Source organism: Neophocaena asiaeorientalis, unplaced genomic scaffold (assembly GCF_003031525.2).
Source record: "Neophocaena asiaeorientalis asiaeorientalis breed wild unplaced genomic scaffold, Neophocaena_asiaeorientalis_V1.1 scaffold76, whole genome shotgun sequence".
NCBI classification, from domain to species: domain Eukaryota; kingdom Metazoa; phylum Chordata; class Mammalia; order Artiodactyla; family Phocoenidae; genus Neophocaena; species Neophocaena asiaeorientalis.
This window is the reverse complement of record NW_020173668.1, coordinates 2,326,255-2,349,174: the sequence shown is the minus strand read 5'-3', so window position 1 is coordinate 2,349,174 and position 22,920 is coordinate 2,326,255. Positions and strand designations below refer to the sequence as shown.

General features: G+C 45.4%; 2 protein-coding genes across 4 annotated transcripts in view; both read left to right on the top strand.

Annotated features, from left to right (window-relative positions):
• Nucleotides 1-11,915, top strand: part of IL6R (interleukin 6 receptor) — a 50,679-nt gene extending 38,764 nt beyond the window's left edge. Inside the window, exons 9-11 of one of the 3 annotated variants that reach the window (XR_003003622.1) lie at nt 2,305-2,398; nt 2,523-2,732; nt 8,027-8,161. Coding sequence is in view for 1 of the 3 variants with exons in the window: in XM_024748133.1 (XP_024603901.1) it covers nt 2,305-2,398; nt 8,027-8,273 (341 nt within the window). In the remaining 2 variants the exon portion in view is untranslated. Of the gene's footprint in view, nt 1-2,304; nt 2,399-2,518; nt 2,733-8,026 lie in introns of all 3 variants that reach the window. The other 2 variants (XR_003003623.1, XM_024748133.1) reach the window with 2 other exon arrangements.
• Nucleotides 11,916-12,053: 138 nt separating this feature from the next.
• TDRD10 (tudor domain containing 10) overlaps nt 12,054-22,920 on the top strand; it is a 75,109-nt gene continuing 64,242 nt past the window's right edge. Inside the window, exon 1 of the mRNA XM_024748136.1 lies at nt 12,054-12,638. Within this exon, the coding sequence (XP_024603904.1) occupies nt 12,477-12,638 (162 nt within the window). The 5' untranslated portion in view covers nt 12,054-12,476. The remainder of the gene's footprint in view (nt 12,639-22,920) is intronic.

Genomic DNA, 22,920 nt, shown 5'->3' with positions numbered 1-22,920 from the left:
GCGGTGCGTGGGCTTCAGTAGTTGTGGCGCGCAGGCTTAGTTGCTCCGCGGCGTGTGGGATCTTCCCGGACGAGAGCTCGAACCCATGTCCCCTGCATTGGCAGGCGGATTCTTAACCACTGCGCCACCAGGGAAGTTCCCAGAATGATTCTTAAAACACAAATGCAAGCTCTCCTTGGCTCAACACCATCTTCTGTCCTGGAGTAAAAGCCAAAGACCTAAGAAAGGCCCTAGTCTCCATGGAGTCAGGCCCCCAATCTTTAGACCTCGCCTCCTCCTTTCTCCCTCTCACTCACTCTTCCACACATGCTCTACCTCATGGCCTTCGTGTCTGCTGCTTGCTCTGCCTTGGCCAGCCCCTTCATCCAGGCCTCTGCTCAAATGCCCCCTCCTCAGGGAGGCCTTTCCCCACCAGCCAATCTGACAGAACCCCCTGCTGTCACTCTTCCTTTCCTGTGCTTTGTTTTCCATCATTGCCCTTGTCACAGCTGACATCATATTACGTACGTATTTGTCTGTCTCCCTTGATTAGAACGTAAGATCCAGGAAGCCAGGAGCCTTTCTGTCATCCAATTCTCTGTATCCCCAAGGCTTAGAACAAAGCCTGGCACACGATAGACACTCAATAAATATTTGTTGAATTAATGAAGGAACAAATACAAAAGGTGATGAAATATTAGTAAACGAGTCAGCCAAGCATACATGAAATGGCTGTCTCTGCCAAGAGACGTAGGACATACTAGGAGAGACCCGTCCTTGTGGTCAGTGCCCACTACCAGCTGGGGCTCAAGGCAAAGCCTGCATCCACTGGGCACTCGAAGTGATGACTGGTAGGTGACATCTTCGTCAGCACTGGGTACTGTTTGGGGCAGAAGGGCCTGAATCCCAAGCCCATGAGACTGCAAGTGTCTGCATTGCCGGCAGGAGAGAATGATGGTAGACAGATGTACTCTCTGTCTAGTCCAGGGTCTCTCTCTGGCAGCCATGGGAAGGAGCTTTCTGTGGGAGGACGTGGCTGCTTGTGAAGCTAGTTTTTTTTTCTTTCTTTTTTTTTTTTTTTTTTTGGACCGGGGCACGAACCCACGTCCCCTGCATTGGCAGGCGGACTCTCAACCACTGTGCCACCAGGGAAGCCTGGACTTTTTATATAAATGAAATCATACATTATGTGGTCTTTTGTGACTGACTTCTTTCACTTAGCATTATGGGTTTTTTTGTTTGTTTGTTTGTTTTTTCGGTACGTGGGCCTCCCACTGTTGTGGCCTCTCCCGTTGTGGAGCACAGGCTCCGGACACGCAGGCTCAGCGGCCATGGCTCACGGGCCCAGCCGCTCTGCGGCATGTGGGATCTTCCTGGACCAGGGCACAAACCCGTGTCCCCCACATCGGCAGGCGGACTCTCAACCACTGCACCACCAGGGGAGCCCGTGAAGCTAGTTTGTTCTTTTATTCATTCAATGAAATATTGGTGAGCCTGCTTCGTTCAAGGCACCACATGAGCCGTTGGGAGCAGTTGGGAAAAAGACACATGTGGTCCCGGCTTTCAGGGAGCTCAGACTGGAGGGGGTGGAGTAACCAGGAAGGGCACGTAGCCAGCTTGGAGCAGGGTCACTTCTCAAAGGAAATGACATCACCTCATGTGAGACTCAAAGGTCCAGGAGGAACTGGACAGCAAAGAGGTGCAGTGAAGGTGGACGAGCGTTCTGGGGGAGAAGAGGACATGTGGGAAGAGCTCTGGGGGAAGAGGGAACATGGCATGAGGAAGATGGAATGAAGTTCATATGGCTGGGGCTTGAGTACCAAGTGGGGAGACAGGCAAGAGGTGACACCCCACTGGGGAAAACTGCACCTGAACACTTGATTTAAAGCACCTGAGCCTCCGTGACATTTTCCTCGGTGGCGCTGCCGTCAATGAGGTCCCCCAAGCCTCTGTTTCGGGCACTCCCTCTGTGCCTTGTGGGGCAGGCTGAATGCCACTAGAAAAGCCACTTTGAAAGTGAGTGGGAGTCTGTGGCTGGCCGCAGGCGCTCAGAAGCTCTGAGCTTGAGGTGTATCTCTTGCCAAGTGGTGGAATCCTGGGGTCTGTCAGGTTGTGCTGGGGGTGACTCCTGTAGAGGTGGCTTTGGCCAGAAAGCTGGCAAGCTTGTCAAGTGGCCTGTTGCTTAACGCAGAGCTGTTTCTTCCTACAGGGGTGAGGTTCTGTTGAGGTTTTGACAGCACCTGCTGAGTGGTTTTTTCCCCTTCTTTCCTCTGCTCCTCTCTTCCTCCTCCTCCTCTTCTTTCTCTTCCTTTTTTTTTTTTCTAGTGCAAGATTCTACTTCGGTACCACTGCCCACCTTCCTGGTGGCTGGAGGGAGCCTGGCCTTCGGGACGCTCCTCTGTATTGGCATTGTCCTGAGGTGAGATGGGCCCGGGGGGTGGTCCTGTGGTGTTCTCATGTTTCTGATCTAGCTTTGCCAGGGCTAGGATGCTGGCAATGGGTTGGAGAGCCATGAATGGATTCAAGGTATATTTTAAAGGTAGAATTGACAAGATTTGATGACAACTCAGAAAAGAAGAATGGAAGAGAGGGAGGAGTCAAGTCTGACCCTCAAGTTTCTGGCTTAAGCAATTGGGCAGATGGTGGGTGTCGTCCATGAAGAATGGAAAACACTGGAGGTAGAACAACTGAATGAAAAGCGACGATTACATGTTGGCGCCACTGGGGAAATTCCAAGTGAACAAGTTTTGGAGGTAATTCAGATCATTGGCAGCAGGCAGGTGGTAGTTGGGGCCACGGGAGAGGATGGGGCCAACAACGTAACCTGTGGAATACAATTGAAAAATTGTGTAGAGGAGGCAATGAGAAAGGGGCTGAGAAGGAGTGGCCTGATGGGGAGGAGAAGAAGCAGGAAAACCTGGCTGTGAACACCAGAGGGAGAAGTGTGTGTTAGACACTGAAGAAACCCCTTAGGCTCTGGGATTGCGGTACGAATATGACCCTCCCTCTCCTCCAAGAGCCACGTACTAAAATCAGTAAAATACCACGAGAGAAACACCACACCAGGGATATGTGCACAGGTAACTCTGAAGTGCCTGGCTAGACATTCTTGGGAATATTCCATGTCTCCAAATAAGCAGACCTAGTGGATCACCTTTAAATGCCCTGTCCTAGTGCCCTCGTCCGGTCATGGTGAGGAAACGCAACAGGTGAGGGCTCGGTTGGCACCCTGGTCACTGTAATGGCCATGCCCATTTCATCCGAATCTCTCTCTCCATTCGGCCATTGGTTTTGTCATTGGTTCCCAAGCTTGCGGAGAGATCATGTAACAGTGCTCCCAATGAATGGGCAATAAAGAAAACTTGCTATGTTCATGATTTTACTGCAGGAACTGGTAATTTTGCATATGCTGAAGCCCTAAAGGAAATCAGGCTGGGCTCTGACTTTGGATGGTGGTTCATTACAATAATATAAGTAGAGGAGAAACTTCACTGTGTTTTTCCTGTCTCTTCCCTTGTGTGTAACTTTCAAGGACTCTACTTGGTGGTTGTGAGAGGTGGTCTTTGAGGGTGCTTGGGAAGGAGGGGTAAGACCTTGGCAGAGAGCTTTTCCACATGTTACAGCTCATTGGATTCTCACAGTGACCCTGAAATAGCTCGCCCACCAAGGTGGTCTGGGTTGGAAGATGACAACTCAAGCTGTGTTCGGGTTGTTTTGCTTTGATTTTCCAATGAAGTAGTGAGCAAGCTGTCCAAAGGGTGTGCGGAAGATAAGGTTCCTTAAGAGTGGAGGTAACTCCTTGGAGGAACCAAGAACTCACTGTCTTTTACACCTTTGGGTCAGAGAGGGGCCATGGCAACTTTCCGAGGTCTTCCTGCTGCCTTCTAAGGGATCCCTTGCCTCACCTCAGACACATACTTCTGTGTTCTCTTTCTATTTCTATATCATTAGGGCTTCAAAAGGCCTTTCTTATAACCTACCACAGACCCTATGGAGTAAATATCGTGATTTCCACTTGACAGATGAGGAAATGAAAGCTGAAAGAGGTGGAGTGATTACAGCTAGTAAGGATAAGGCCAAGATTCAAACCCAAAGCTTGTGCTTTTTGGATACGGCCTTACGGGTCATTTAGTCAAACTCTTAATTTTACAAATGAGAAAACAGCCCTGAAGGGTAAATGACTTGCCCAAGGACACACAACTTATTAATTAGCAGAGACAGGCCTAGAACTTGTGTCCTGAGAGTCCCTGCCCACTGCACCAGCCTGCTGTCAGCTAAGAGGTGGGCCCAGTCCAGTGTTGGCCAGTGGCCCCGCAAACAAGCAGCGCCATCTTGGTGTGCTGTTAACCCCTAAGAGAGAAGCGTTAGGCTGGGAATTGGCCACAGCGCTCATCACAGACTTAGTTTGCTAATGTGCTGATGGTATTTGTACACTGGCTGGTTGCTACACAACCAGAGTCCCCGAAGGCACAGTGCCTTGTGCAGAGAACATATCTGTAATTTATTTCCTAGGCTGGTGAGTTTCCATTTTCTCTCATATAAGGCAAATTTATTTGGAAAGAGGCCAGTTATTTCAAGTAATGAAAAACTCCTACTCTCAAAGTCCCCCGTGTCAAGACAAGAGTATAAATGTAGAGATGATGTGGGAGCCTGGGGTGCCAAAATGGTTGGGCCACTGTACAGTTGGGGTGGCCAGATTACAGTGGACAGAATGAGAGGCAGGTGGAGGAAGTAAAGCCCGCCCACCTGTGACACCATCTTTTTATTTTCAGTACATTTATTTTGTGTCTCAAGCAAAGCATAGTATTTTCCTAAATATTTTTCCAGCAACATCAGTGACAATTTTTTAAAATTTAAGTGTGCTGTTGAAGAAAGTGTGCCATCTTCTTAAGTGGATGTTATAACTTACAGGGGCCAATTCTCCCCACCCTACTTCCTGTGCCCCACTGCTTCTCTCTCTTTATTTTATGCTATCAGGCACTGAGAAAATAGGATTCTCATAGCAGAGAATTGCTTTTCTGCACATTTATCTAGAATGGCTAACGCTATTAGGTGAGGACTTCCTATATGTATGCCTATGATTTAAATCATTTTGTATTGAATGTATTGTCTCATTTCAATTTTTTTTTTGGCCGCACCACGGGGCATGCGGGATCTCAGTTCTGTGCCCCCTGCAGTGAAAGCGCAGAGTCTTAACCACTGGACCGCCAGGGAAGTCCCTCATTTCAATATTTTAAAATCACACTCTCCCACTTCTATGGTTAAGGGATATGATAAGTGTTTTTTTTTTTTCTTTTTTTGCGGTACGCGGCCCTCTCACTGTTGTGGCCTCTCCCATTGTGGAGCACAGGCTCTGGACACGCAGGCTCAGAGGCCATGGCTCACGGGACCAGCCACTCCACGGCATGTGGGATCTTCCTGGACCGGGGCATGAACCCCCGTCCCCTGCATCGGTAGGCGGACTCTCAACCACTGCGCCACCAGGGAAGCCCTATAAGTGTTTTTTAAAAATTTCTTTTAGCTGCAGAACCTTTTCTTTAAGCAAAACATTACGAAGCCCAAGTATGTAAAATAAGTAAAAGGTGGCGGCTGAGGTGCAAACGAAGTCTGACAGCTCAGCTCTTTGTTCCTTCTACCCGCCCTGCACCCTCTCCAGCCCCCAGGCCCTGCTCAGACCCATGCCCAGGGCAGGGCAGTGCCAAATGTGGATATACCCCAGGCCCTGGGGTTTCAAAGGCCCCTCTGAGCTTAGTGATTTGCCAAAAAATCTCATTTACTCCTCAAAAGAAGGAAAGCTCATCTTTCTCAGTTACCCATCCAATTGCTTTGGAAAAAAACTGAGGACAGAGACTGCTTTCCATATTGGTTAGGTAACATCAATAGAGACTTAAAAAAAATTGTGATACATGATTGCTAAAAATTGGTAATTTGCTAAATACTGACAAATAGGAAGAAGGGAGAAAAATGACCCATTATGCAAAGACAGCCACCGTTAATTTTTAAAATGTAAATGTGATCGAAGTCTAACAAACATAGGAAAGTGCTGATGTCATAAGTGTACAGTGCCATGAATTTCCACAAAGTGAAGATAGCCGTGCAATTGACACCCAGCTCATGAACACTTTATATTTAGATGAATTTCCTGAGTCTTTTTCCTCTGCATAGTTTCTTGTTTGTTTTTATGTAGCCATGATTATTCTGTCTCTACAGCTCTGAATCCTGCCTTTTAAATTTAGTATCAGTTATATAACATAAGCACTTCTTCCCATTGTTACAAATTCTTTGTAAACCTCACTTTCATCACTCCTCCATTAGGTGGTTATGATACCCAAGATCACTTAACCAACCTCCTATTATTGGGCATTTGGGTTGTTGTTTTGCTTTTGTAAATAACACTGTGTTGAACATCTTTGTGCATAAAGCTTTTTCCATAGCTATGCTCTTTCCTGAGGGTATATTCCCAGAAGTGGAATTCTTGGGTCAGAGGATCTGAATATTTTGAAATCCAGAGCATAATGACTCTATCCTCAGTTCTCTCATGAGGGAGAAGGATTCCACCCAGGGACCCAGCGTAGCTCCAGTAAGCAATCCCTGCTGTGTTCCCTTCCTGTGCAGTGCCTGAATGGCGAAGCCTAAGTCACATTCTGCAGATTGTTTATTCCATTTGGATAACAGGCTAAGAGCCAATGGCAGATTTGGAGCCAACTATCAATTATTTATCATAACAAGGACAGGAGTAGCCTGTCGATATAAAAAGAAACCTAAGGAAAATCCCCAAACCTTGTTTTTGACATTGGTTTCCCCTCTTCCCTCCCAGCCCTTCCTGGAGTAGCTGACATTTGGTAGAACTGAGGGAGACCACCTTGCTCCCACTTTGAGGTCAGTGGGCAATAAGTTAATAGGTGACAAAGTGGGAAGCAGGAGGGGGAGAAGAGCTGCCCCACCCGACAGAAGGGCCCCTTCAGGGAGGAGACCTGACTGTACCTTTGAAGATTGCTATCACCATCTCATCTTTCTCTGGGCTGTCAAGTGACTTTTCTCAGTTACTGAGCCCTGGCTTTGGGCCCAGAATGGAGCAGGGTGAACGAAGCTATGATCAGAGAGATGTCTATCTCCTTCCTGTTTAACATTGACTTTCCTGTCAGATGAGTCACTTGTGCCCAAGTGGTGCCCACGGCCGAGTCTGTGAGAACGTGCCAACATGGTGTGAGGGGACCCAGAGGTGTAAGGAGAATTGGGGACGCCGGGAATATTGGAAGCAAGAGGAGCAGGAGGACTGCTGAGGGAGCAGTACAGCCTTTTCCCTGCCATTAAAGGCAGCTGCCAATTCTCTACCTCTAGCCAGTGTTAATTTGACTGAGGGGCCCCTCTGGGTAGCCTCTGGAGCAGGACAAACTAAATTCTCGGTGCTATAACGGGGCACTCAAAGCCACACTCAAAGCCTCAGCTTCCCCATTGGTAAACTGGACCCACAACACATACCTATTCCCTTGGGGTATTTTATTTATTTATTTATTTTTGGCTGCGTTGGTCTTCATTGCTGTGCGCGGGCTTTCTCTAGTTGCGGCGAGCAGGCACTACTCTTTGATGCGGTGCGCAGGCTTGTCACTGCGGTGGCTTCTCTTGTTGCGGAGCACGGGCTCTAGGCGTGTGGACTTCAGTAGTTGTGGCACGTGGGCTCAGTAGTTGTGGCTCGCGGGCTGTAGAGCGCAGGCTCAGTAGTTGTGGCACACAGGCTTAGTTGCTCCACGGTATGTGGGATCTACCTGGACCAGGGCTTGAACCCGTGTCCCCTGCATTGGCAGGTGGATTCTTAACCACTGCACCACCAGGGAAGCCCTCTTGGGATATTTTTGATGACTCTTCAGAGGATTGTGTAACTCCTGGTAACAATAAACAGCCAATGAATAAATAGTTATCACTTCTTGGAGCTGAAACCCAGGAGTGCCAGGCCACCAGGGCTGCCAGCTGTTGGTGTTTTTCTTGCGGGTTTATCACAGAGGGAACTCAACATTTGCGTGGTTTGTCTTTGTGTGTCTGTGTGAAGGTTCAAGAAGACGGGGAAGCTGCAGGCTCTGAAAGAAGGCAAGACGAGCGTGCACCCACCATATTCTTTGGGACAGCTGGTCCCTGAGAGGCCCAAGCCCACCCCAGTGCTTGTGCCCCTCATCTCCCCGCCGGTGTCCCCCAGCAGCCTTGGGTCTGACAACACCTCGAGGACTAGCCGACCAGATGCCAGTGGCCCTCAGAGACCTTATGACATCAGCAACAGAGACTACTTCTTCCCCAGATAGCTGGCTGGCCGGGTGGCACCTGGCAGCCTGCGGTGTCAGGCCCCCTGGACTGTGTGGATGCTGAAGCACAAACTGGCTTAGCAAAAGACGCTCCTCGCTGCCATGCCAGCTCATCTCGGGTGCTCGGGGCCTCTGGCTTCGCCTCTACAGAAGGGCCTCGCAGAAAGTTCTGTGCTGGGTGAAAAAACGGTTTGCTGCGTCTGTTCAGAAGGAAGAGGTGGTTGAGTTTTTGAACCACTCTTCCCCCAGTGCCCTGCTTACAGGGCTTAGAGTGAACTCAGGCCCCCGTGAAGAGAGGGGTGTCAAGACTCTACCGGACACGCAGGTGGGCTGAGCCGGGTGGCTGCACAGACCTCAGACTCCCCCCTGGGCTTGGTGTGGACAAGTTGCTGGCCGCCTGCGCACCCCGACCCACCTCCAGGAGCTGCACCCTCAGGCGGGTGGGATGAATGTCCAGCCAAAGACTCCCTGAGTCGCTTATCTCTTGGCCCACCGCACAGTTTCATCTTCTAAGCTTCTTGAAGCCCAAGTGCCTTCTCAATTCAGTTTTTCTAGGCCTGAGATTGGCTTTTCTTAAACCACTGTGGCTGGGGGAAAAGTCTCACCTGCTTTTCTTCACTGAACAGCTGAGAGGGGGGTGATTGTATCTCAGGGCCTGACGGTTTGAAATGGAATTATAATCAGTTCCTCATTAGCATTTTTCTAAATGTGAATGATAGTCCTAGGCGCTTGCTGAATCCAGAAGCAGCTGCACTGGCTCGATGTCCCTTTTTGGATCCTAGGACTTCAGGAAAGAAGCCCTGGGGAAGGAGGGGAGTGGTGGGGACAGGGTCTCCACGCTTGTCTGTCATAGCATTGCTGAGGGGGACAGCGGCCTCTGCAAACCACCATTCTCCATTCTCCCCTTCCCCTGGCCCTCCAAAATGAGAACTGGCATTAGGGAGGGCTTCTGCCAGTGGTGAAATCAAAGCTGCCTTATTCCAGCTTTGTTTATTTTAGTTTCAGCTGAGCCTGAGTAACCAGGGAAGGTAATATTTATGCAAAAAGACAAAAGAACCCAGCAAGAATGGATTTTAATTTGGTTTTTAAAAAAACTGCTGACTATTTTATCTTCAGAGGGTGGAAGATCCAGTATTAGCTGAGTGTCAGTATAGAAATAATGGGGGAAAAGCACAATAGCTTTGTTTAGCACAAAACTGAGTCAAGTGGAAAAGGAGGAGAAAAGGAGATTTTGCCCTATTAGAGAAGAGACTCTGGTTTCATTCTAAATTTTGTTTTTGCCTTAAAAAGTGAAAAAAAAAAGTCTGCCTCTTTTCTAATTTAGCGGAAAAGCAGCTTGTTACTACTCCCCCAGGCGGCTGAGAAGGAAACGGTGTCCAGCTCCGTGTCACAGTGCTGGGAAGCAAGCCTCCCACGATTACCCAGCAGGTCAGCTGAAAATCCCCACCCCTGAAAGCCATGAGCCCTTGGGTATCAGAGGAGGTTCATTAAAAAAAAAACAACAACCCTAAACTTGGTGCCTTCCTCTCTTTAGTTAGTTCCTTGAATGTGATTCAGTTCAGCTAGTATTGAAGTACCGAGTAAATGTCTAGCCGTGACACTGCAGTAACCACTTCAGTTCACTTTTCTGTCTGGGCTTTGAAAATTCAGTGATGTTATTGGTTACCCAAACAAGCACCCTCAAGTATTATGGGATGTCCCAGAATGAAGCTGTGATTAAAATCAGTCGTGTAACCACCACTAAAAATTTACCAGACCACAAAACTTTTCTAGTAGTCTCCCCTTTTAGAAAAATAACCACCAGCGCCAGATAGGTGGGGAAAGGATGGAAATGACCGTGTTTTATTTACCGTTTGCCAGGTTCAAACTGTTAGGATGTTGGACTATGCAGTGATTTTCATTGCTGGCTTTGGCTGTAAATTTCAGACCCTGTTGCTGCTTCTGGCAGCTGATCTTAACTTGACAAAAGTGAGGCAGATGGTTTTGTTTTGTTTTGTTTTTCTCTAAATTTTCCTTGACTGAGAACAGCAAAAATGCTGTTAAAGGGAAATATAAAAAATGAGAATCTGCACGAGATAGGGTGATTCTGTGCCCACGGTTCTTTAACTCTTGACAAAGTTTTACCCACGTGTAATATTACCAGAGCCAGGCAGAGCGGTGCTAGTGGAAGATGTGAAATCCAGATAGCTCATGATTGCTGAGAGCTAGGCAGCTTTGATCTCCAAATTGTTATTGCTTTCATTATTATTGGAACGGAACTGCGTTTTTTTTTTAATTGAAGAGGGTTTTTTCCCTTTTTTTTTTATAAGCTAGTATAGATGAAGGAAAAATATTTGTCTTCTCTGGGTCGTAGGCCTTGCTCAGTGTACACAGGTATACACCCTAAGCTTTCTCTGTCCTTGAATCTGTGGTCAGTGAATGTGTGTTTCAATCCACAGGTCATCCTTACCTGTGTTTCTGCAGCACACGTGCTGCCTTTTATCCTCAACAGTGATGCTACTCACCGAATATCTGTAGCCATCTGCTGCACAGCCAGATGTGAAATGTTATTAGCACAGTGACAATTTTTGTTAAAGATGGGCAACTTATCCTGCTGGGTGGGAAAAGTTGAAAATATGCTAGATCAAGGTCTCAATTAAAGTGGTCATTAATTTTTGTAGCATTAATGAAAAAAAAAAAGGTCAAGGAGGTATAGCATTGAATGTGTCAACAAAGCCCTTGGTGACTCTGAGAGCTCTTTGCCCTGAGGGAGCCTGGCCCTTGCAGTTTGTTGGCTAGGCTCTTGGCTCACCCTGAGTGTCCGCCATTTCCCAGCTGCCCCCAAGGGAAGGAAACACCGTTACGAGGGGTGGAATCTGATGCTGGAATGGATTGGGAGCCCACCCGGTGGTGGACAGAGCTGAGCAGGGCAGGCTGGGAGTGGTCATGGTTTGTGGGTTTCGTGCAGAATGTTCAGGAATGTCTTGGCTGGCTGCTTTAGTGCTGAGCTGTATCGCTTCATCAAAGGCACTTAAGATTGACCCAGTCGGGGAGGAGTTGGTGAGAAATTTATCTTAATTTGGAGAAGCAGGGGCAACTGGTGGTCCTTGGGAGCAGGAGCCTGGATCCCAGCCTTCCATGCAGCAGTTGGCAGTGAGGCTGTTGCTGAAAGGGAGCCCAGCTGGCTCAGCTTCTGTGCCAGACACTCCTGAGCATCCCCGAAAGGTCCTTCCGGCATCGTGTCCTTGGTGTAGCCTGGCCCCAGCGCCAGTGAGTTTCTATGGCAACCTTAATGATTATTAAGGAACATTGTCAGTTGTATGAACATATGCTCAAATGCAGATCTACTTCAGAAGCAAAGGATTGGAACAGCATGTAGCAAGGCTGTTAATTAATAGAGAAACCATATTTGGATGGAGATCACACATCCGTTAAATAGAATACCTCAACTTTACATTGTTTTTTTCTGGAGAGAAATAATAGTTTTAAGTTTTTGTTTTTATTTTTTTACTTAATTATCTGAAAGCAAATACCAAAGGCTGATGATGTCTGTATATGGGGCAAGGGTCAGTATGATGTTTTTCGATGTTTTCTCTTTTTACCAGCTACTTTGCTTTTAAAGTGAAAATTGTAAATGTTTGAAATAAATAAGTTCTAAAACTATGCTTGAGAGGTAATTTATGCTTTGGCACCTGGGTCATTTTAAGGAAAGACTTGAATGATTATGGGGGAAAGGGGTAAGGAAAGATGGGTTTAAAATTAAGGAGGACCATTTTGGGGTGAGCTTCTCCTTAATGCAGGATTAAATTACCTCTGGGAAGAAAATCAGGTAAGTTTAAGAAATAAGTAGCAATCTCTCAAAGACTTTAATGATGAAAGTATTTCCCCAAATGAGCCCTGGGGTTTCTGGAAGGGGCGTGGTTGCTTCTGCCATGTTTACATCATTATCAGGTGATGAACCTGTGGGGAAGGAAAAGGAAGGGCCATTATTCATCAGAAGACTGTTTATTGGACAGGGGGGTGTTAACGGAATCACAAAGGCAACCTTGTACTTCTTGATCATCAGATAGGCTGCATCTGTCCCCTATTGAAAAGGGTCCTCAATAGGAAAAACTTGGGACACAGCCATCCCATATCTTCCAAACAGAGGAAAGTCACTGTGTGGATGCTCTGTGGATAAGAGTTGCTGTGTAAACAGTTCAGGGCTGGGGAGGAGGAAACTGCATGGAAACCTGGAAGTTGTGTAACTCAGACCAAAAGCTGAAGTGTGAGGCCCTGCTGTGTGACCCCAGCCCACCCCCGGCCGCCTGGGCAATCAGAGGAAAGCCTCACAACCACACCTACAGGGCCCATCGACTCCTTGAGGATGCCACTGTCTCATTTAAGGTTGGTCCCTGTCTTGCAGAAAGTGACACAGGAAACAGATGTCCCTATGGTGGCTTGGCTGCGTGGGCCCCACGGAGGGTGCAGGAGTGGGGGTAAGGGGCAGGAAATGGGAGAGGGTGCCTCCCTCTTCTCCACGGTGTCACTGTTAGGATGACATGCTTACGATGCTCTTTCCAGAAGAATTTGGGGGAGCAGATGGTGAATCTTGTAGAGGATGGCAAGGAACACTCAGTTCCTGGAACAGCCACTAAGGAAAGCGTTTTCCTTATTTATTAATGCATAAGGAGACCAAACCTTTCTCCATGTCTGTGAGAAGCACAGGCCAGCGGCAGGGAACTGTGTGCCTTCCTGCAGTTGAAGGGCCTTAAACTGGTCCATGCAGTGTTCAAGGGCTGGGCTGGGGGCACAGCAGCCCCTCCGGCAGAGTGGTGACCAGGTGGGCTGCCTGAGTGGCCTGTCGCTTTAAACAATCCTGAGCATGAGAGCGAGCCCTGCACTATGCTTCAAATACTGCCAACCCCTCCTTTCTCTGTGAAAGTTCTGTCTTCTTGCTGATGTGTGTTACTTAAAAACAACAGAACAACCTCAGCCACGTCTCATTTCATACCAGCAGTTTTCCGTGACCATCCAAAACATGAATACAATGAAGTTTTTCAGTAAAATCTGGAAACACTCATACTATGGGAATATGCAATATTCAGTTAGGATATTTCTTCTAAGGTAACTTCAAGTTGCTTAGTAAAGCTGCCCAATGTCCACAAAGAAAATAGCCTACTATTTTCTTTTTTTAAAATTTATTTTATTGAAGTATAGTTGATTTACAACGTTGTGTTAATTTCTACTGTAGAGCAAAGTGATTTAGTTATACATATATACATTCTTTCTCATGTTGTTTTCCATTATGGGTTATCACAGGGCATTGAATACAGCTCCCTGTGCTATACAGTAGGACCTTGTTGTTTACCCATTCTATATAGTTTGCATCTGGGCATTCCCTGGCGGTCCAGCGGTTAGGACTTGGTGCTTTCACTGCTGTGGGCCCAGGTGCGATCCCTGGTTGGGGAACTAAGATCCGACAAGCCATGCTGCACGGCCAAAAAAAAAAAAAAAATTTGCATCTTCTTATCCCAAAGTCCCAATCCTTCCCTCCCCCACCCCTACCCCCTTGGCAACCACAAGTCCATTTTAATATTTCATTATGATGTTTTAAAGAATGAAATTTACTGGGAGGACAGTTGAATTCTATTTTGGTTTTTAAATGCCTGTGCTGCACAGTGAGGGTTTTGCAATGATGAATGGTGTAAGTGGGACATTCTGGAGTCTGTGCCCAACCATAGACGAAGAGAGGAGGGAAAGGTAGAGGAGGCCGGCGTGGGCACACCCGCTTGTGTGGGCAGCATGTTTGCCCTGCAGAGTGCAGGTATACACGGGTGTACACTGGAGTCACCACAACTGAGCAGGGATTCCAGATCAGTCTGATGTGGACTGAGATGCTTCTGAGGAAGGTGGTGGTAATGGACCCTGAGGGCGACTGTGGACCGTGATTGTTTCTATGATGAGGTGGGTGTTCTGGGGCCTCGGACTTCAGGCCTTGGCGAACTTCAGTGGATCATGTCCATGGATGGGTCCAGGGATTAGAGGCAGGCCGGGCTCCACCCCCAGGCCCTCTGAATCACAAAAGTGGGTGTCTGTTTACATGAGTGTAAGGTCCTTAGTTTCTCCTGCTGTGCAGCCAGCTCTGAGGGTCTCTGCTGGAGACCACAGGGCAGGAGGTGAGATTCTATAGCAACATGTTACTGTGGGTACTAATTGGGTAACAAAATCTGTGGACAGCAAAGAGCTACACCACCGGCCCCACTGGTTACCTAGAAGGCCACCATCCCCTTTTGGTCAAGGTGGTCTATTAAAATTAGCTAATAGGGCTTCCCTGGTGGCGCAGTGGTTGAGAATCTGCCTGCTAATGCAGGGGACACGGGTTCGAGCCCTGGTCTGGGAGGATCCCGGTACTAGTTGGGTAACAAAATCTGTGGACAGCAAAGAGCTACTCCACCGGCCCCACTGGTTACCTAGAAGGCCACCATCCCCTTTTGGTCAAGGTGGTCTATTAAAATTAGCTAATAGGGCTTCCCTGGTGGCGCAGTGGTTGAGAATCTGCCTGCTAATGCAGGGGACACGGGTTCGAGCCCTGGTCTGGGAGGATCCTACATGCCGCAGAGCAACTAGGCCCGTGAGCCACAACTACTGAGCCTGCGCGTCTGGAGCCTGTGCTCCGCAACAAGAGAGGCTGCGATGAAGAGTGGCCCCCGCTTGCCACAACTAGAGATAGCCCTCGCACAGAAACGAAGACCCAACACAGCAAAAATAAATTAATTAATTAATAAACTCCTACCCCCAACATCTTAAAAAAAAAAATTAGCTCATGATAATGACAACCGTTTATGGACCCTCCACCATGTGCTTGACAAACAGGATATTCTTTCTCATAATGGCACTGCAAGGAAAGTGTTTTCACCTGTTTACAAGCGAGGTCACAGAGGCTCATATTGGTGAAGATAGTGACCTAAGACACCTGAGTTAAGAGGCTGAACTAGACCCCAAACCTATGTCTGCCTGACTCCAAGGCCAGTGCTCTTTGTGTGGCCCCTCAGCCCCTGGTGACAATGAAGATGGGCCTATCTTTCCAACCCCTTTTCCAGGCCAGGTGCCCTCACCCTGTGCTGGGTGGGGCCTGGCCCACTCACCCCTGCGGGGAGATGGACCTGGATTCCTCATTTGGTTTATCACACCTGTCAGTGTGGAAGCTGAGACCCTGGGATTCTGAGCCACACGCTGGTGGCCTCAGCGTGTCCCTGAGGCCACCAGGCCCCGGCGCTGCTCACATAATAGGCAACCACAGAGAAGATGGGCCACAAAGGGGAGGGGCAGCAAGCAGCTCCTTACACTTAATGGTCCTTGATCTGAAACCAAACCAAACCACTTCCCCTTCTCTGTATCAGCCCTTTATCTATTCCTCTGAACTCTGTGTTCTGTTGCTTCCTTGGTGTAAACGTTAATGAACTTCCTTGAAATCCCCTAACTGTGCTCTTTTTTGGCGTGGGAGTCTTTTTCTGTCCACTGCCTCTGAAAGGGTGAATGATCACCACACTAAGAGGTGGATCTCTCTGGGCCATGAGATCCATTCAACCACCACGCCGGCCACAGGGATATGAGAGGAATCAATTCCTCCCCCAAGTGTCACTGAGCCACACAATTAAGGTGCAAACGCTCTCTCTGGGAGCAAGTGACTAATCTGGTCTAGGGAGTCGGGGAAGGAAGGGATAGGGAGAGTGAAGATGGAGGAGGAGGGCTCCGGGTGGAGGGGGCGGCCCAGGGAGGCTGCTGGTGCAGGGCCTGGGGCTGGGGGGGAGGCCTGCCTTGGACATGCTCTGTGGTGAGCAATCTTTTGATATCCTAAGAGCATTAGGGAGCTGCTTGAAGACCAGATTTGCACCTTCTTTTTTCTTTTATGCATATTAAAAATTTTTTTCATAAGCCTGTATGTTTTTACAACTAGAGTAAGCTTTTCACTAACTAACTATAATCTCTCTGTTTTGGGATAGTTCAGCCAGGTTGTACTGCTTATGAAAAATTATTTATTAAAAAGTGTAAGACGGGACCTCCCTGGCGGCAAAGAATCTGGTTAAGAATTCACCTGCCGGGGCTTCCCTGGTAGCTCAGTGGTTAAGAATCCGCCTGCCGATGCAGGGGACACGGGTTTGAGCCCTGATCCGGGAAGATCCCACATGCTGCAGAGCAACTAAGCCCGTGAGCCACAACTACTGAGCCCACATGCCACAACTACTGAGCCTGCGCTCTAGAGCCCGCGAGACGCAACTACTGAGCCCACGTGCCACAACTACTGAAGCCTGCGTGCCTAGAGCTCGTGCTCCACAACGAGAGAAACCACCGCAATGAGAAGGCTGCCCACCGCAGCGAACAGTAGCCCCGGCTCACCGCAACTAGAAAAAACCCACACGCAGCAACAAAGATGCAATGTAGCCAAAAATAAATAAATAAAATAAATAAAAATTTAAAAAACGCTTAAAAAAGTACTCTATTGCTAAAAAGTGCTAACCAGTGTCTGAGCCTTCAGTGAGTTGTACATAATCTTTGCTGGTGGAGGGTCGTGGCTCATTGTTGACGGTGCTGACTGATCAGGGGGTGGCTACTGAAGGTCGGGATGGTGGTGGCAATTTCTCAAAATAAGACAACAATGAAGTTTGCTGCATGCATTGACTCTTCCTATCATGAATGATATCTCTGTAGCCTGCAATGCTGTTTGACAGCATTTTACCCACAATAGACCTTCTTTCAAAACTGGAGTCAATCCTCTCAAACCCTGCTGTTGGTTTATCAACTAAGTTTATGTAATAGTCCAAATCCTCTGTTGTCATTTCAACAACTGTCACAGTTTCTTCACCAGGAGTAGAAGAAACATCTACCTCTCTGCTCATCCATAAGAAGCATCTCCTCATCCATTAAAGTTTTTTCATGAGATTATAGCAATTCAGTCATATATTCAGGCTCCACTTCCAATTCTAGTTCTCTTGCTATTTCCACCACACCTGCAGTTACTTCCTCCACTGAAGTCTTGAGCCCTTCCAAGTCATCCGTGAGGGTTCCAATCAACTTCTCCCAAACACCTGTTAATTTTGATCTCTTCCCATGAACCACAAATGTTCTTAATGGCAACCAGAATGGCAAATCCTTGCCAGAAGGTTTTCAATTTCCTTTGCCCAGATCCATCAGAGGAATCACTATCTACAACAGCTAGAGCCTTATGAAATGTATTTCTTAAAGACTAAGACTTGAAAGTGGAAATTACTCCTTGATCCATGGGCTGCAGAGTGGATGTTATGCTAGCAGGCATGAAAACAACATTAATCTCGTTGTACATCTCCATCAGAGCTCTTGGGTGACCAGGTTCATCGTCAATGAGCAGTAATATTTTGAAAGGAATCTTTTCTCCTGAGCAGTAGTTCTCAACAGTGGGCTTTGTCAACAGATGTGCTGTCGTCCAGGCTTTGTTGGGCCATTGATAGAGCACAGGCACAGTTGATTTAGCATAATTCTTAAGGGCCCTAGGGTTTTTGGAATGGTAAATGAGCATCAGCTTCAAGTCACCAGGTGCATTAGCCCCTAACAAGAGTCAGCCTGTCCTTTGAAGCTCTGAAGCCAGGCATTGACTTCTCCTCTCTAGCTCTGCAAGTCCTAGATGGCATCTTCTTCCAATGGAAGGCTGTTTTGTCTACACTGAAAATCTGTTTAGTGTAGCCACCTTCATTAATGATCTTTGCTGGATATTCTGGATAACTTGCTATAGCTTCTACTTCAGCACTTGCTGCTTCACCTTGTACTTTGATGTTACAGAGATGGCTTCTTTCCTTAAACCTCATGAACCAACCTCTGCTAGCTTCAAACTTTTATTTTGCAGCTTCTTCACATCTCTCAGCCTTCATAGAACTGAAGAGAGTTAGGGCCTTGCTCTGGATTAGACTTTGGCTTATGGGAATGTTGTGGCTGTTTTGACCTTCTATCCAGACCACTCAAACTTTCTCCATGTCAGCAATAAGGCTGTTCTGCTTTCTTATCATTCTTGTGTTCACTGGAGTAGCACTTTTAATTTCCTTCCAGACCTTTTCCTTTTCATTCACAGCTTGGCTAACTGGCGCAAGAGGTCTAGCTTTCGGCCTGTCTCGGCTTAAGGCGTTGCCTTCCTCACTAAGCTTAATCATTTCTAGCTTTTGACTTAAAGTGAGAGACTCTTCCTTTCACTTGAACGCTTAGAGGTCATTGTAGGGTTACCAATAGGCCTAATTTCAATATTGCTGTGTCTCAGGGAATTGGGATGCCTGAGCAGGGGATGGGGGAAATGGCTAGTCAGTGGAGCAGTTAGTACACACACAACATTTATTGATTAAGCCCATCATCTAATATGGGCATGGTTCATGGTGCCCCAAAACAATTACAAGAGTAACATCAAACATTACTGATCACAGATCACCATCACAAATATAATAATAAGTTTGAAATACTATGAGAATTACCAAAATGTGACACAGAGACAGGAGGCGAGAGGATGTTGTTGGAAAAATGACACCAACAGACTTGCTCGATGCAAGGTTGCCATAAACCTTCAACTTGTAAAAATCGCAGTATCTGTGAAGTGCATTAAAGTGCAATAATACGAGGTATGCCCGTCTAGGTACACCAATTAAGAGCCACTCCAGAATTAGACCTGGGCTGCAATCTGGGCTACTACTTACTATGTGACTGACCCAGTGTCTTTGTCTGAAAAATGAGGCTACCTGGTTCACTGAGTTGTGGAGGATTAAAGCAAGATAATGTAGCATTAAAGCATTTGTTTAGGAGGACACCTGGAGTGTAGCCAAGAGTCTATTCTCATTACTTACATCTTGCCCTTTCACAGGGTCAAAATCCAATACTCAGCAAACCCTGGGCTCTTGTAAATGTGTTCAACCTGAATTCTGAAAGTAATTACTCAATTGCTCTGGTGATGTTGGGGAGGTGAATATTTCTCAATGCAAACTTCCTTTTCGGTTAACACAGATGGGAAAAAACAATAAGCACTCGTACCACTGGGTGGCAGTTTATATAAATGTTCAATGGAAATTAAGACTTTGATAGTGAAAGACTCAACACTATAGCCTTCTTCTAGAAACTCAAATGAATCTATCTGTGCGTTTCTAAACAGTTGCTTCCAGTGGTGGTTCTCAGCCCTGGCTGGGTATCAAAATCACCTGGGAGAAGTTTAAAAAACTTAGATTCATCACAGATTGCAGCATCACATCCCATGGATGGGCTGGGGGCATCTGTATAAATAACAAACAAGGGTAAAAACAAAAGCAAAGCCACAACTCTGATGCCTAGTCAGGGACAAGGACAAATGTAACAACCGCCTACTCAGGAAGAAGACGGCCGAGGAAAGGAAGAGGAGAGCTTCAGTGTGGTCCTGTTTTATTTGGGAAGGAAAACATAATAGGAGGGCTCTAAAGGTGAACTCAGGAAAAAAATTAAGGTCACGTCTGCTGGTTATGTTCAATTGTGGTTTGTTTACACATTTCATCAACGGTGATTGCAAATGAAACTTTTGACCCTCTCTGCTATAGCAGAAAAGTGTTTTTTATGAAGGCAGGTGATTCTCAAAACTAATTGACTCAGGCAGAAACACTGGTTTTCCTGGAATAATGTTTATTTAAAGTTACATTTCAGAGTAAACCAATCTTCAGGAGGGCATGCAGCTTATACTGGCTACTGCAATACATCCAGAAATTTTTATAAAATCTTTCTGATATAATATAAATTACTAAAGCACTACCGATAGGCACCAGTATTACATACAATCTTCAGATATTTTCAAAAGTTAAAACTATGTATTAGTTGATACTTAAAATGTTAAGGCCCCCTGACAAAATAACTGAATGGGTAAGAACTTGACAAAATGAGATGCCTGTCTCAATGATCTGTTGCCAGCATATTCATTAAAATTTCAGATTCTAAACGACATGATCCAGCCATAGTCCAGAGGCCTCGTGACGATGGTTGTATTAGGTTGCAAATCACCCTTTCCGCAGGAAAGGGCAGATTTCAAGATGGCAACTGCTGTGTCATCATTTTCTTGCTAAGGACTGTATCAAAAATCCTTCAGAAAACCCTGCCCTAAATGCGCTTTGTTTTCCCACTGCAGTTTTCTTTCTCTCCATTAGATGGCAGTAACACACCACCGTTTTCTTTCTATAGGGTCAGAAATTAAGGAGAATAAATTAAGGTTCACCGCAGGCCAAGTTTCTCTAAGTCCAAGTTAATGGGGGTACAAAAATTGGAGACAACAATACAGAAGAGTGATTCTAAAGAGATCATAAGGCCAAAATAGTGCTGGTTACAGAAAATAAGAAAGAGACAACGAATGAATGAGACGTGTGAGAAAGATATCAAATAAATTCTGCTAAATATTAAAAGGATGAGGACAGAAGGGAAATGAAATATACCCCTAGACTGAAGGAAAAATGAGCCATTAACCTTAGACTAAAAAAGGACATTTTAATAGAACAGAAATGCTACTCTCATTTAAAAAGCAACTTGAAGAATGTCTCAAATGCTCAGTTGTTCTTCTGAATTAAGTATTAAGATTTATTCACTAACAGTGGCCGTTAACAGACTAATGACATAGTCAAATGACCCAATTAATAAATTAGGATTATTTTCCTACCTATCTCAAAATCTTCTGGCTGTCCCTATGGATTATCTGCCCACCTCCCCATCCTCTGGCAGAGGCCAATAAATGAGTAACAATTCCGCCAAGCACGGAGACTTTGAACAGATAAGAATAAAGGCTCTTTTTGTATATGATTCTTAAGAAAATACTTTGGATAACTAAAAAGGACACTTCCATCCTCAGAACAGAATAGGCATATCAACATTTACCTTTCTGTACATATATTACCATTTCTCCATTATTTTATTCCTACTTATTTAAATACACCAACTCCAGTGGTTGAAATACATCCTGATAGAAACAGCTATGGTAGCAAAATAAATAGAAATGTCCCTTTACCCTCTGTTCTTATAGGCCTGAAATGAGCCAATGAAATAAACTCATAACCTGGAACAGAGCATTTTTTTAAAAGGAGGTGTGATAAAGGGGAAGGAACAGTTGTAGGAAGCTCCATGGATGCTAAAATTCAAGGCAAATGAGTACAAATTTGCTAGAAGACATTATTCTCTCCAGAAAGAATCAGAAAATATTCTGGGAGACTGAATGAATTCAAAAGAATTACGACTACAGGAAAATACTTCTATCAAGACAAAATGACAAAAAGCACAAGCATTCAGAGCTCAGAGAGGAGACATGTCAAGAGGGCTTCAGATCAGCTGGCCCTGGAGGCTTAACAAGGAAGCCATTAGGGAAACCCTGCTGGGCCTAATTGTTTTTAGAACATATGGTACTTTGTGCCACCACCCAGCTGTGAATTCCCTGGCTTTTGTCAGCTTGTGTCACAACCTTAAGAAAATAGTAGCTTACCCCCCTTCTACGAATTTACTATATTTCTTCTTCTTATAACCTCCTGTACAATTGTGAAGGAACTGGACCATATATAAACTCCACATCTCCACTTTTAATTATATAAAGAAAACAGCATGACTGTCACAGAAAAACAATACAGAGAAAGCACAATACTGAGCCTATGATAGAAGCTCAATAAATACTTAATGTATCGGGTCTGCTTTCAAAATGTTATTTCATTATTACATTCATCACAGTTGCTGGGTATGGGCCAAAAATCATTTAGTGCACAAAGAAAAAGTTTACAAAGCTTTCAGCATTTATTAAAATTAGGGTGACTGCTGTATTTCCTTTGTAGAATACGTTTAAGTAAAAAATAAGGTTTCATTTCTAGAATGTTGAGCTGAAAATAAGTTTAACAGAATGAACTATTTGTATATGGAAGATAATAAATATTTGTTTAATGGAATTGGAACTACAAATGCTAAAAATTAAAAAAAAAAATCTCGTACTAAAGATATAGTACGTAAACCAATACATTAAAAAATTCTATCAGTACTTAAAAAACAGAACATTCTTGATTAATAAAATCTTTGACATCCAGTGAGGAAAAGTTCCTTTCAAAGTTTTAAAAACAAAGATCACACGACTCTTTGGCTACAATCTTAACTGAATAAAGAAGCGAATATTTACTAATCTCTAAATCATAATAGTAAAATGATAACTAATAACTAGAAGGATATGTTTTCCTAAAAATTAACCGAATCAACATTTCTTTTGTGTATTTAACATTAGTTACAAAAGTTAACTTTTCATTGATGACAGTCAGCACATTTGCATCTGGACCAGTTTCAAGAACCAAATTACAAACCCCAGAATACAGAAACATCTGCTCAGTTGTAATTATAGAGCCACTCACTGTAGCCTTCTCACAGTATGCCATTCCCACAGTTTTTTTTTTTTTCACAGTAAGTACATTGGCGATACAAGTTCACAATAAATCATAATGGTACTATGAATATTATTTTAATATCTTTAAGCAGTAGTAGATAGAGAAAATGCCAGTCTTTTAAAATATTTTTATACGGTGCCAACCGGTCTGCTTTGTACAGCATGAGAGAAACTTTGCAGGTTTTAGAGACCCAGTTCACACAATCATATCCTAGAGTTTATATATATATATATATATATATATATATACACACATATATATATATC